Genomic DNA, 13,985 nt, shown 5'->3' with positions numbered 1-13,985 from the left:
TTCCCTGGTACCACTTGGCCTTCTGGTCATGTTGCTTCTGACCCTCTGGCTTCCCAGAAGCTCCTGCTGGGATCTCTCAAAACTGTTCTCTCTTCCTTGGGGCTGAAGTGGACTTCCAGACAGTTAGCCAAGGGTCTTTGGCAACGTGAGGCCAGCACATGGCAGGGGAGGCCACTGGGCTCAGGGACAGTAGGCAGACCAGATCCAGATTCCAGGCCTGGATTCAAACTCCAGATCTGCTGTATGACCCCAGGTGAGTTGCCAGCCCTCTCTGAACCACTTCTCTTGGTCAGCTTGAGAACTAAAGTGAGTGCTTGGCACAAGTCACTTGTGAATGGTCCAGTACCCTGCCCTGCCACCACGAAAGGGAAGCTCCCTGAGTTTTCCGGGGATGGATAGTCTGATGCTACTCGGGTCACTTTCCATAGAAAGGGCTATTCACCACCTCCTGGTGGAGAAAAGGGGCTGGGCTAGTCCTGGCTGTCACACCTACCTTGGCTGTTCCCTCACCTCTCTGAGCCTTAGTTTCCTCATCTGTAAATGGAGGTAACTCTCCCTCTCTGGGTCCTTTGGGGGACACAGGAGGCAGGGTGCATGGAGGGGCTTGGAAAGACCCTAGGACCTAGTACTGCATGGGCAGGGCCTGAGGCTTTTGTATCAGATAGGCCTGCTTTTTTCTTCTTCTGTTCACATGGTGGGCCTGGCAGGCCTCAAGCAGTTTGGGGAACCAGACTGGGATGTTCAACAGTGCAAGAGTGTATGGGATGCACGGTCACTGTAGGACAGATGAGCAGCCTACAGCCTAAAGGGTGGCATCAAGTCCAACCAGAGATGCAAAGCTCTAGGTGGGTTTGCACCTAGGTGGGTGTGCTAAGCTCTAGGTGGGGCTTTCACCTTCCTCTCCTGGAACCTGGAAGGAGGTCTCCGTGACTCCAGTTTTGCAGAGGAGGACACTGCAGCACAGAGAGGACAGTGAGTTACCCAGGATCACGCAGGGGCAGTGGCAGAATTAGAACCAGCTCGTTGGAGGTCAGGCCCAGCATCGTGGTCCCTGCCCCCCAGCCTGCTGTCTGCAGGCCTGCCTCACAGTTGCTGGAAGAATGGAAAGAAAGCACATCAGCCAAACTGCCCTCCAGACCCTGATCAATACTGACCACCTTCGTCCTGTTACATCCTCACTTTTTCTCTTTCTTCGTGAATCAGGCCTGTCCTCTGTGCTGGGTCTGTGCTGGAGCCACCATGGACCTTACCTCACTGAAGTTCAACCCTCACAATAGGTCCCCCAGATAAAGAATATCCATCCCTTTTTACAGATCTGAAAACTGAGGTTCAAAGAGATGGAGTCGATTGTCCAAATCCCACTCCTAGAACCAACACAGAAAACTGAAGGGCTCACCACCCAGACACGTTGGACAAATTGGATCGTGTTCATCCAGTTATCAGCATTTTTTACTTGGGGAGCTGGGATTTAAATCCAGGCCCGTGAGGCCCCTCCTGCCTGGCTGACCCCACCCTGCCTGCTTCCTTCTGCCCTCTGCAGGATGTGCGACGGCCCAGGGAGGGGCAGAGGATGAAGGGGAGGCGGAGGCGGGCTGGATCGAGGGGGCGGCCATCCTCCTCTCTGTCATCTGTGTGGTCCTGGTCACGGCCTTCAATGACTGGAGCAAAGAGAAGCAGTTCCGGGGCCTGCAGAGCCGCATTGAGCAGGAGCAGAAGTTCACCGTGGTTCGGGCTGGCCAGGTGGTCCAGATCCCTGTGGCCGAGATTGTGGTTGGGGACATCGCCCAGGTCAAATATGGTAAGTGTCCCAGCCACAGAGCCAGGTGCTAGAGCTAGAGTCTGGGCAGAGGCGGGACAGGACAGGCAGACCCAAAGAGGCTGGCCCAGGGAAGGGGGTTGGTTCCTGAAAGCTAATCCCAAGGCAGGATGTCTTCTGAGACCCTTTGGGAGGTAGAAGGCTGCTTCCTGGAGGAGGTAGGATTCCAGAATCCTGAAAGTCAGAAATGGCAAATACATGGCACATGTGCTACCACTCTCAAAACCTCCACCTGTAACAGACATTACTAATCAATCACAATTCAAAGCCTAGATACAGAAGCCTTCTCAACATAATGCTCCAAGGACCACTGACACTCAGAATGGGTTTATGAGACAAAATCCCTTTCCCATCTATAATTGAGCTGTTGATGGATGGTTGTTGGGCTAGAGAGGGTGTTGTAGGGAGTGGACATGGATGGGCCTGTGACACTACCGTGGAGAGAGTGGGCAGGCTGGCTAGTGCCAAAGGGGGTATAGGTGAGATGTGTCCTGGGTAAGTAGAGGCAGACAATGGGGAAGAGATTGGAGTTCCCTCTTCACTCCACCTTAGGGGACTTGGTTTCCTCTGATAAAGTGGCCTGTCATAGGGTCTCCTCAGCCTAGCCAAGACAGACTAGTCCCTCCTAGAAGAATTTCCCAAACTGTAGTTGAGACCAGAGAATGAATCATTGAGAAAACTGGGCCCCAAATCCACACCAGGCCAAGAGAAGCACTTTATAAACAGAAGTACAAGCCCACTCGAGCTAGGACTGTTCTTGGGCCCAGCCTCAGCCCTCCAGGCCTTGCGCCATTCACCTTGGCTCCAGTCTTCAGCTGCCTATTGGCCTGTGATGAGTGCCATCTTGGTTCCAACACCCTGGGAGCTCTAGGCAGCTGGTCCCCAATGGTGAACTTGACCTTGCGAACACACCTTCAAAGGAATGTTCCCAGACCCTCCAGCCACCTGAGACCCTGCTAACTCGATTGCCCTTCCTACCACCAGGTGACCTCCTCCCTGCTGACGGCCTCTTCATCCAGGGCAATGACCTCAAAATCGACGAAAGCTCCCTGACGGGAGAGTCTGACCAGGTGCGCAAGTCCGTGGACAAGGACCCCATGCTGCTGTCAGGTGAGATGTGGCCCAACGGTGGGTCACTCCCATTGCCAGTTCCTGCCTCTATGCTGTGGGGAGCACCCGTGTCCCCTTCATGAGGCTGGAAGTTCTCAAAGACTTTGTTCCTTGGCTTCAGATCTCCAGCCAGCTCAGCCCCAAATGACAACTCCCTCCCTTTCCTCCCAGCAACCGTACTTTGAGCCTACTGTGCACTTAGCACTGCTCCAGGCCCTGAGGATAGTGCAGTAAAGAAAATCGACAGAGAATCCCTGCCTTCATAGAACTTACTTTCTAGTGACTTAGTCTTCTGAAAAGTCAAACACCAGAGGCTGTTCTTATCAGGGATAGGGAAGGATTGATCGGGTGACAGTTATGTTCAATACCTACCATGTGCCAGGCACTGGGCTGGGTGCTGGGGATACAGCAATGAATGAGGCTGACAAGGCCCCTGCCCTGAGAAGCTTGTGGTGCAGTGAGAAGCCCCAGACATTGTGAAAACTCCAGAAGGTGGTGGGTCTATGATGAAAATAAAGCAGAGCGATGGAAGGCAGGTGGCTGCGGGGGGCGGGGGGGGCCATGTTTGAGGTGAGGTGTGAACGATGAGAGAGAGCCGGCCTATGACTATTTGTGGGGAACGTATACGAGGGAACAAGTGCAAAGGTCCCGACGCAGGAGGAAATTGAGTAAAATGGACAGGGTGGAGGGCCTCGATGCCAGCTCTTGAAGAGTTAGTTTTGAAATGTTCTAAGTGTGACGAGGGTCATCTGGAATAGTTTTAAGCAGTGAACTAGTCACATTGCATTTGTAAAATCTCATTCTGGCTGCTGCAGGGGGCAAGAGAGGAGGTAGAGAGACCTTGCAGAGGTGAGGCACCTGCTGCATGAGACAGTCCCTTCGAGGGGACACACAAAGGGTCTCATTGCTCAGCGCGGCTCGGGAAACATCCTCTGAGAAGCTGCCCTGGGCCAGGCCCCCACAATGATTCTGAGCCTCCTCCTGACCATGAGGGCCTCCAGCCTGTAGACTGCAAACAGCTCATTCCACAGTAGAGGAGTGAGAAGACGCGAGAAAGCCAGAAAAGGGACAGAACCACTTAAATTGGAATTGAGCTGGGTTTTAAAGGGTGAGTAGGAGCTTGCCAAGCAGAATTATAGAGGAAGGGCCTCAGAGCAGAGGCAAATGTGTGCAGAGACACAGAAGTCTGAAGGAATATGGGATGTCCTAGCAATACACAGAGGACAATCAGCAGGTCTGCAGGGTAGGATGGGAGAAAGGAGTGAGAATCGGAGCTGGGGCATTTATTTATCCAGAACATACGTAACCAACGTTTGTTAGGTAGCTCCAGTTTGCCAGTGGTTGGTGGGACAAGTAAGGTCCCTACCTTCCTGGAGCTTAAAATCTAGTAAAAAGAAACAGACAATAAAGGAACAAGCAAGCAAATATGTAAGATAATTTCAAATATTCAGATGACATTATACCACTGTAATGAGATAGAGGCTCTGAGAAAGGGAACAGGAATCTTTTTGGTCAGGGAAGGCCTGTCTGAGGAGGTTTCTTGTGAGCTGAAACCCGCACAACGAGAAGAAATAACACTCCAGGTAGAGGGACAGGAAGTGCAAAGGCTCTGGGGACTAGGAGATCATATAAAGCCTTGAACGCCTTCTTGGAACTTAGGGCCACATCAGGGTTCATGTCACTGAGGCTCTGGTTCTGACCTCTGAGATAAAGTGGTTGACAGAGAGGCAATCATCCTTGGGAGAAGTGGCCTGGTGGGTCATCTGGATCAGCAGAAGTCAAGTGGAGGCACTGGGCCTGAATGGATGGGTGATGAAGGTTCCAGACAGTTTGGAGAAGGGAGAGGAGGGGTAGTTACATCACAGGAGGCTAAGGAGATAAAATGCTCAGAATCACTGACTCTGGTGCATCACAGACCAGCCAAGGAGATGGGCACAGGTGCAGGGAGACTCTGGAAAAGACACAGACAGGGCAGAGATGGGATGGGAAGTCAGCTAGCCAGCCCAAGTCGAACCAACTGTTTGGGCCTTTACCTATACATCTAACTGGAAGCCCAGGTAAATAGTGTAGGCCCTGGGCCTCCAGATGTCACGACACAGCAGCCAAGGTGTCTTGAGATGCCCCTGTGGGCAAGATACAGCAGGATGTGCTAGGGGCCAGGAGATTTCGGTGGGTTTGTGCTGCTTGGTGGGTTGCTGGTAATCCAGTGGGAGGTTTCTGGGCTTCTCTGGAGCTCTATCCTGTTTCAGCATGGAAAGTATGCCTGTCAACTTTGCAGAGACCATGCATGAGTGCAGGGGGATGGCAAAAAGAAAGCAAGAGTCAGGACCCACCAAGAATGCCAGAGCGCAGGGTGAGCTTGACTGTGAACTGTAGTGCTGACATTCTGAAACATATCTGCATGGGGCTGGGACGGCCGAATGATTCACACAGGCTCATGGGGAATGGGGGGGTGAGAAGAGGGTATAGGCAGCCCTACAGAAAGCAGTCTACAGAAAGAGAAATTCTGTAACAAAACCATTCTAGGACAAAAGAGGCTGCCTGGCAGCTGGTGAGTTCCTGGTCACGGTTTGTGTGTAAGCAGGCCTGGACAGGCTGTGGGGTGTTGGGGGTGTTGTGGAGTGGACCCAAGCACCGAATGGGCACTGCATTCAATGCCCTCCCAGGCCTGAGAGTCACAGATTCATCACACCCATCCTCACCTTGTACCTCTGCTACAGGTGCACCTTGCTTTGTTCCCTCTGCCCTGCCCCTGCTGAAGTGGCTCCCCACTCTTAGATGGCCCTCTCCCTTCCTTGTTACACATTTAACTCCTGTTCATCTGCTCAGGCTCCACCCCCTCCAAGAAGCCTTCTCTGCCCACCACTGCCCGTGGGCAGTCACCCCCATGCAGCATGGCACTCACACACATTTCAGCCCATGACACCCACACTGTGCTTGGCCCTTTCGAGCACAGCCCCGTCATGTTGACCGAGTCTCTCACCGTGCAAACCATCTCAGATAAGGTAAAGAGTAAAATTCTTCCAGTTCTGCCTCCCAAAGAGATCTAATGATGTCACTCTTATGGGCCCCTTCCATCCTTGGCCGTATGCAGATAAACACACACCATCACCATTGGGATGCCCTTCTTCGTGGATCCTCTCTCCCAGACAGGTCCAGCAGCCAGAAGCCCTGAGCGTGAGGCTACCAGGAGGTCATGCCCCGCCCATCCGTGGGTCCACATGGCGTGGGGGCTCAAGCACTGTCTGCCAGAGAGAGAAAAGAGGCTGGGGCTCTTGTAGAAAAAGCTGGGTGGGGCTGGACTGAGCCAGATCTGGGCTTTGGAATGAACTCACTGTGTGGCCTTGGGCCATGTCGCTCCACTTCTCTTGATCCATGAAGACAGTAGGGATGTTCTGGTGTGTGATGTAGGGGGTGGAGCCTGAGCAGATGAACAGGAGTTAAATGTGTAACAGGTTGGTTCCCTTCCCTATTCCTCAGATGGAGCCTGGGCTTGGGAGTGAAAGATGTCTGGGTTCAAATCCCCACTGCTCTCATTTGCTATGAGCCCCTGGACAAGCTTCTTAACCTTTTGGAACCTCCATTTCCTTGCTTATAAAATGGGTTGACCCCAGCTCACGAGTCTTCTTTCATCTTGACTATCTCCCCCTTCCTCCTCTCTGAGATCTGCCCCATCCAGCTCCTCCCCACCTTCAGCCTGCATGAGCCTGCCTCCTCCAGGGGATTTTCCTCGATTGTTCTGAACTCTGGAGAACTGCCATTTGGATGCTCGTTTTTGTGCATGGACAGACACCTTGGACACCTTCCCTGTGCCGGGAGGCCTTGTTGGGCCTTCCAGTTGAATGACCCCTGGGGAAGACAGGGACCTGGCTGGGGGCACCTGCAGGGTCCTCATGGTAGCTCAGAAACCCCCCTCATGGCATCTGGCACAGTGGTTCAACCTAGAGGAAGGCAAGGAACTCTCTGCTGCTGGGTCACTTGGCCCAGCCGTGCCCAGCCTGTGACCCTGGACAGGTCTGTCCACCTCCCTGAGCCCCAATGTTGGGAGACCCGCTCTGTGCAGTGGGGGAGTTGGTCAAAGGCCCTTCCCCTCCCCCCTGCCCCCTGCCTACCCCACAGGGCTGTTGTGGGGACCACACGCATGGATGGACGGGACTATCTTTTGCAAATGGTACAGGCGTGAGGTGCTGTGTGGTGGGGAGCAAGGACAGCATTTGGAGGCAGAACACCCAGGTCCCAGACCTCTGTCAGCTCCACCTATGACCTCTGCCCCGCAGGTCCTCAGCCTCTCCATCTGACAAATGGGGACAGACCTGCCTTCAGAAAGACTCAGATGTCCCCAGTGCTCAGGCACAAAGAAAATCCAATAACGGCCTGGAGCTTGTCTCCCAAAATGGACAGGTAGACACAGGCCCGTGACTGAGGTGTCTTCAGGCCAGGCACGGTAGAATGCTTACGGGTCGCAAGCTCCCACCTCCATGGGGTCGGGCAGGGAGAGCGTGGGTGCCACACCAAGAGCATGACTACTTCTGGCTGCTGCCTGCAGAAGCACCCTGGCCCCAGTGTGGCTGCAGCGTCCTCTGTACAAGGGGAACCAGAAATCCAGCTTTCGTGTACAATCTCCCAGTGTTCAACTGTTGGCAAGAAATTCCCATTTTTTAAAAGCCTGTGTGTGTGATCAAGCAACATATGGGTGAGCCCTGGAGTACAAACTCTGACCTGGGCGTTTTTTTGTTTGTTTGTTTTGTTTTTTTTTTAGTTTTGTACTTTAAGATAATTTCCAACTTTCAGGAAAGTGGCAATACTGGTACAAAGAACACCTGAACGCCCTTTCTTCTGATTCAGCTGATGTTACCATTTTTGCCCCATTTGTTCTCAGGAGGCTCATTCTGTCTTGTGGTCGTGATGGCCCTTTGGCCCCTTCACACTTTATGTGTATCTCCTTTTTTTAATTTTTACCATTTATTTATTTTTGAGAGACAGAGAGAGACAGAGTGCAAGTAGGAGAGGGGCAGAGAGAGAGGGAGACACAGAATCCAAAGCAGGCTCCAGACTCTGAGCTGTCGGCACAGAGCCCGACGCGGGGCTCGAACCCATGAACTGTGAGGTCATGACCTGACCTGAAGTCAGACGCTCAACCGACTGAGCCACACAGGCGCCCCACTTCATGTGTCTCTCCTAAGGAAAGGATATTCTCACACATAACCACAGCACAGCTAGCAATTCAGGAAACCCAACATTGATGTAATACCGTTAACTAATATTCTGTACGTATTCGTGTCCATCAACGGTCCCCACCGCATCCTCCTGACTGGGACCCAGTGTAGGCCCTGTGAGGCGTCTAGATGTCCAGCCCCTTCTGCCTCCTTTGACACAACAGCTTCCGTTCATGGAACCCCGTGGTCTCTCATGCCCCCAGGTCATGAATCCCTGTGAGAGCCCTGTGGAAGCAGCGAAATAAATGAGAAATAAATACCCAGACTTGTGATTCGGCAGCCTTCCTGGAGATTCTCTGATCCCTAGAGAACTGTGGTCTGGTCTGGATTTACGCCTGGGGAAACTGAGGCCCAGAGCAAGAGTGTAAAGCGCCACAGAAGGCAGGGCCAGAGCAAGACCCCAGCCCTCCAGCCTCCTAGCCCCAAGCTCTTCCCGTAGCCTCTATGCACAAGCCCACCTCTGAGGACACTGTGACTTTATGACCCAGCAGCAAGGCCTGTTTGAGATGTTTATCGTAAATTCCATTGGGAAACCAGCGACCAGGCGCCATTATGTGGCCGGGAAAGGGGCAGGAGCCAGGGGGCCGGGGCAGGGGGGGTGTCCCCAAAAGCAGCAGGGCCCAGCTCCAGCCAGGCCCATTGGCTCAGCCCCCTGCACGACCCCCCACCCACCTCCACCACCCCTGGAGCCAGAGCGTTAACAGCACGAAGTTGCCCAGGACATCGGCAGACCTTCTCAGGCCTGCTGCCCCACCCTGCCTGCCAAGCAGAAGGCCAGGCACGGAGAGCCAGACCTGCCGCCATTGCCGCCGCCTCCAGGGAGCCTAGGACGACACCGTGACTGCAGGAAGTCCCAGTCTGCTGCTCGGCCCGCGCTCTCTCCATTACACTACCCTGCCTCTTCTCCATGAGAGGCAGCGGGGTGTAGTGGATAGAGCACGGGTTCAAGTCCCGGCTCCACCGCTCACAGCTGTGTGACCTTGGGCCACCACTCCACCTCTCTGAGCCAGAGAGGCCATGGGGAGGGGAGGGGCTTGGGGTTGTACTTGCACCAAAACCTACCTCACAGGGCTGTTGTGAGGAGGACAGTCTTGTGGGCGCTGAAATGCTTTGCAAACTGTCTAGTGCTCTGCAGGCATGTGTTATTACTGTTATTAACTGCGTTGATAACAATAATGATGAAGGAACTGCTCCTGGGCTGGGAACCACATTGGCTTTGCTCGGAGCCTGTGCCTGGAGGCAGATGATAATTCCCAGAAAGGCCAGAAATGGCCTTTATCCTTTCTTCATATCTCTACCCCCAGAAAGAGACCTTTTAGGAGGTAAGACCTCTCTCCTCTCCCGTCCAGAAAGAGGCCTGGGAAGTCAGAGCCAGAAGAGCAAGGAGCCCTAGGTTTGAGCCCCCAGCTGTGCCCCATGTACCCATGTACCTCATGTAACCATGCCCTCGTGTACCCATGAGGTACACCATGCAACCTCAGTCAGTCATTTGCCCTCTCTGGGCGCAGAAGCCCCACTCTGTAAAACTAGGCCCCTCCAGCTCTGCCACCAGAGGCTCAGTGCACCCCACTTGCCATTACATAAGACTTCGGGCCCAAGACAGCTGACATCTGGACGAGGCACAGTGGGGACCATCTCCTGCTGCCCAGAGCCAGTCTGAAGCAGAGATGGCCTTTGAGCCAGCAGTTGGGAAGGTTCTGGCCCACCCTCTGCTGCCTGTGTGGGGAGGAGATAAAGGTTCAGGTGGGACGGGACAGGCCATCTGGTTGGTGGAACACCCAGCGTTCCCTGGGCCTGAGCTCCTTCTGTCGTGGACGGACGGCCGCTGGGTGGCTGACACAGTTTCCCCTCCATTCTCCTGCCTCCGGCTTCACTACAGGCCTTCCCAGCGAGGTGGAAAGAACTGGCATGACACCCTCAGTCCACCCTGGCCCTCTCCCCCCAGGCTGGATGCGGGGATGACCTCTCCGGGCTGCTTCCCTGTCTGTAGAAATGGGGTGATGATGGTCGCTCACAGGGTGATTATGACAGCCAAGTGGAAAAAGCAGCTCAGACAGTATTTGCACAGGGGACTGCTCACTAAATACTAATTGTCTCCCTCCCTGCCCTGGAAATGCTTCCAGCGGCTCCCCCCTTGAACACCCAGCAGAGACCCAGCTCTGCAGCCCTCTCTCCACTGAGGCCATTACACCGTCCAGCTTCTCTCTTGCTCCTCCTCTCACGACCCTGAGCGGCTATCGCGCTGTCCCACCTCTCCATCTTTGCCTGGGCTGTGCCTGACCCCGCCCCCCGCCAGCCCACCGGGCCCTAGGTCTCTCTTGTCTTGCGTCGTCATTGATCTGTGTTCCTGTCTGCTCCCCTCACCCCAGCTGGACTGTGAGCTTCTGGAGGGCAGGGACCTCCCTTTGGGCCCTGCCGGCGTTCTACCACATCTGTCCGTCAAGTAAATGAGCATGGTGTGTGCAGAAAGTGCCACACATGGTCGGTCTGTCTGCACGAGCCTCTACTGGCCCCATCCAAACCAAGATCCAAACTCCCAAGATAACAGCCTTTTAATGGAGGCTGCCCTACGCCACCCAGGAGTGGCCCTTGTCTCTCTGGGACCCTGGGTGCCCAGACTTCATCACTCGGAGCTGATGACCTAACATAGACCACCCATTTTACAAAGGACAGACCGAGGCCCAGAGGGGAGAGGGCTGGTCTCAGGTCACACAGGAAATCAGAAGTAGACACCAGACCGGTTCCCAGGTCCCACCCTCCCCTGAGCTCAGGGCTCTCTCAATTTACCCACCCCCCGTGTTTGTGTATTCTGAGGGGCTCTGTGAGACCTACAGGAAGTGGAGGCTGCAGGATGATGGCAGAGGACCACAGACAGTGAGGTCCTGGTGCAAGGCTCTGCTGGGACCCCCAAACCTGAAGGGTTCTCACCTCCGCCTCTCCCCAGAGACCCTGCCGTTTTCCTGTGGAAGATTTGGTCAACCTTGACCCATATGCCCGTGGCTCCACCACAGCTGCGGCCCTTGGGGTTAAACATTGCCCTTTGTGGGGTAATCTGGGGCTGGGGTATGATAGCTGAAGGGGGTAACCTGGTCCATTCAACTCCTCCTCTAGTAGGAGGGTGCAGCCAGCCCCTGGGAGGGGAGAGGGACGGCCCAGTGAGGCGTGGGGATGAGTGCTAGGCAGGGATAAATCTGACCCTTTGCAAAACCATAAGGACAGTGTGTGAAGGGTGTGGAGATTTTCCATAAATGTAACATGTACCCACCACAGAAAATGCAAAGCGAGGAGGCAGCAGTAAAAAGGGGCTGGAGTTTCCAGCTATGAGCTGGGCTCTGCTAAGAGGAGACTCACAGTCCGAACTTACAGCAAGTAGCTCACAGCCTATGGGGGAGCCAGGCCTGGAAACATCCCCAGGGGAAACTGCAGGGGTGGGGCAATCCAGAGGAGAGAGAAAAAGTCCCCTTGTGGGGATCAGGGAAGGCCACCTAAGAGGGGCATTTGTCCCAAGCCAAGAGGAGGAGGTTTTGGACCAGAGGAGGGAGAATGCCACTTGGGGGGTGGTAACTGGGTGAGCAAAGGTGGGAGGCTGAACACAAATTTCCAGTCAGCTGCCCGCTCGCAGGGCAGAGGCCACAGGGCAGAATCGGAGGTCAAGGGTCTGGAGCAGGCTGGGGTCTCATCCAAAGCCTGCTGAGTGGTGTTTGGATTTTGGAGATGATGTCAGGGGTGTCTGGGCTGGGAGACAGTGGTTAGAGCCGTGGCGGGGGGGACCGCTGGGGCACAGGGGGAGGGAGGACCAGGGCAGGGGCGGCTGATGCCCCCAGCTCTCTTGGCCCGTCTAATGCTGGGGCCTGGAGGCCCACCCTGAGGCTCATCTGAGGCTGAGCAGGCATGTGCTGCGCCTTCACCCCGTGTCCCCATATCCCGTGTCCTGTGTGGTGCCCCCTTGGCTTCCTCCTCCCTCCTCCCTCCTCCCTACCTCCTGAGGCACAGCTACCAGCTCCCTACTATGATGGGAGTGATTAGATTAGAAGGTGATTTGGGGTCTGATTATCTTGGGTGGAAATTGGCCCCCTATGTGTTTTTCCATCCTGCTTAGGGCTGGGGAGGTGGGGAGCGGCATCCTCATTACCAACGAGGCAGAGAAATTTCCTCAGAATACATTTGAGACCAGGGTATGAGGGCCTGGCTTCCTGGGGTGGGCGCTGGTAGGTGACAGAGAGGATAGGCTCAAGAGAGAGGGGAGAGTTCAAATCCCGGCTCTGCCCCCACCAGCCAGTGACTCTGGGCAAGCCGCTTCTCCCTTAGCCTCAGTTTCCTCCTCTGTAAACTGAGGGCCGGTGTGAACTCTAATTAGATAATGGTGTGTGAAAGGTTTGACTCGATGCCCGGCCCACGGTAGGTGTCCTACAGAGGTCAGCACTGGCCACTGCCCCTGCCATCTGTGCTTTGAATCAGTGCACTGTGCTCCTCACCTTGAAGGATCTGGTGACCCCACCCCCACATGACCTCTCCAGGCCCCAGGCTCCTTATCTGTCTAATATTGCTGCTGTCGAACTGTCCCCCGCCCACCCCACACAAGCTGAGCCAGTACGCAAGAAATCTTGTCAGCAAGTTACTGTAATTACCAGGGTCCTGTCAGTGGGCCCTGGTGTTCCCAGTTAGTGCCTCTTGGGCAAGTAGATGGGCTCTAGAGTCGGCCTGGGCTGCTTGGCCTCTAGTCAGTGTCTGAGCTCACCCTGTGGTCCCCACTGTGCCCTGCCCAGAGTTGAAAGAGTGCTGTCCTTCTGTCCTTAGAATGAACAAGGAGCCAGCTGACCATGTGGGTTCTGCTACAGCTCACCGGGCGGCATGCCCCTTCTGGGAGCCTTCGTGCCTTGGTTTACCCATGCACGGTCAGACAGACTGACCTTTACCCACCATGAAGAAACTCACTGGAGAGTGTCCATCTGTCTGCCTGTAAAGCACTTTGAGATCATGAGATCTTAGAGGGCCAGAGGCTAGAACACACATATACACACATGCACACACATACGCCTGTATACACATGGGTGCACACACATGCACACCAGCACATGCACACACACAATCTCAGGATATCGCTCAGGTCCTAGAACAGAAAAGAAGGAGTGGGTGAAACCTTTTGAAAGGTGAAAATAGATTCCTTTCTTGAGGAAAATGTTGTAAGGTAGATGTTTCTTGAGTTTGCTGACCTAACCTTCAGGTCTAAAGCAAACCGGAAAACAGAAAGCTGCTAGAGACAAGTCACCCCGAAAACAGGGAGAAGTGGCCAGCAGTCTGGAAGAAAAAGAAGGAAAAACTCTAAAACGCAGAACTGAGTTCAAGAAGCAACTCATCAGGGCCTTTTAGCATCCGGGTCGGTGTCTGTGGCCATTGGGCTCAGCCCCTGTCTGGTTCTTACTGTGTGGCCTGTGGATGGCCTGAAATGCTCCAGCCAGGCTGGGATGCTCACCTCTCTGTCGGAGAAAGAAATACATGCTGCATTGAAGAGAGATTTCTACCCTGGGCAGTAAGGATTTATATTTAAAAAAAATAAAGGTGCCCAAAGTCCAAACTTCACTTACCTAGGTTCTTTACTAAATAGAGGGACCACTGGCAGGACGGAAGGTGCCTCCTCACGTGTTCCCTGGAGCCTTCTGCATGTGACCCCACACAGGCCATGCAGGTTAACTCTTTCTGTGAGTGACCTGTCTGTCTGTGAAAGCTCCTGGGACACAGTGATGTGTCCCCAGCACCAGCCTGAGGATAGAGGGCTGGCTTCGCTGTATCTCCTCTGTCGGAACCCAGGCTGCCGTAGTGGCCATCCCCTCCCCAGGCTGGGT

At 54.5% G+C, this 13,985-nt stretch overlaps 1 protein-coding gene across 15 annotated transcripts in view; it reads left to right on the top strand.

The window, feature by feature from the left end:
- ATP2B2 (ATPase plasma membrane Ca2+ transporting 2) overlaps positions 1-13,985 on the top strand; it is a 387,749-nt gene that overhangs the window by 308,000 nt on the left and 65,764 nt on the right. For all 15 annotated transcript variants that reach the window (XM_045051952.1, XM_023250012.2, XM_023250013.2 and 12 more), the window contains 2 exons: positions 1,541-1,798; positions 2,801-2,926. In XM_045051952.1, the coding sequence (XP_044907887.1) occupies positions 1,541-1,798; positions 2,801-2,926 (384 nt within the window). The remainder of the gene's footprint in view (positions 1-1,540; positions 1,799-2,800; positions 2,927-13,985) is intronic.

This window comes from Felis catus, chromosome A2, assembly GCF_018350175.1.
Source record: "Felis catus isolate Fca126 chromosome A2, F.catus_Fca126_mat1.0, whole genome shotgun sequence".
Taxonomy (NCBI): domain Eukaryota; kingdom Metazoa; phylum Chordata; class Mammalia; order Carnivora; family Felidae; genus Felis; species Felis catus.
This window is presented reverse-complemented; position numbering and strand designations above follow the sequence as displayed.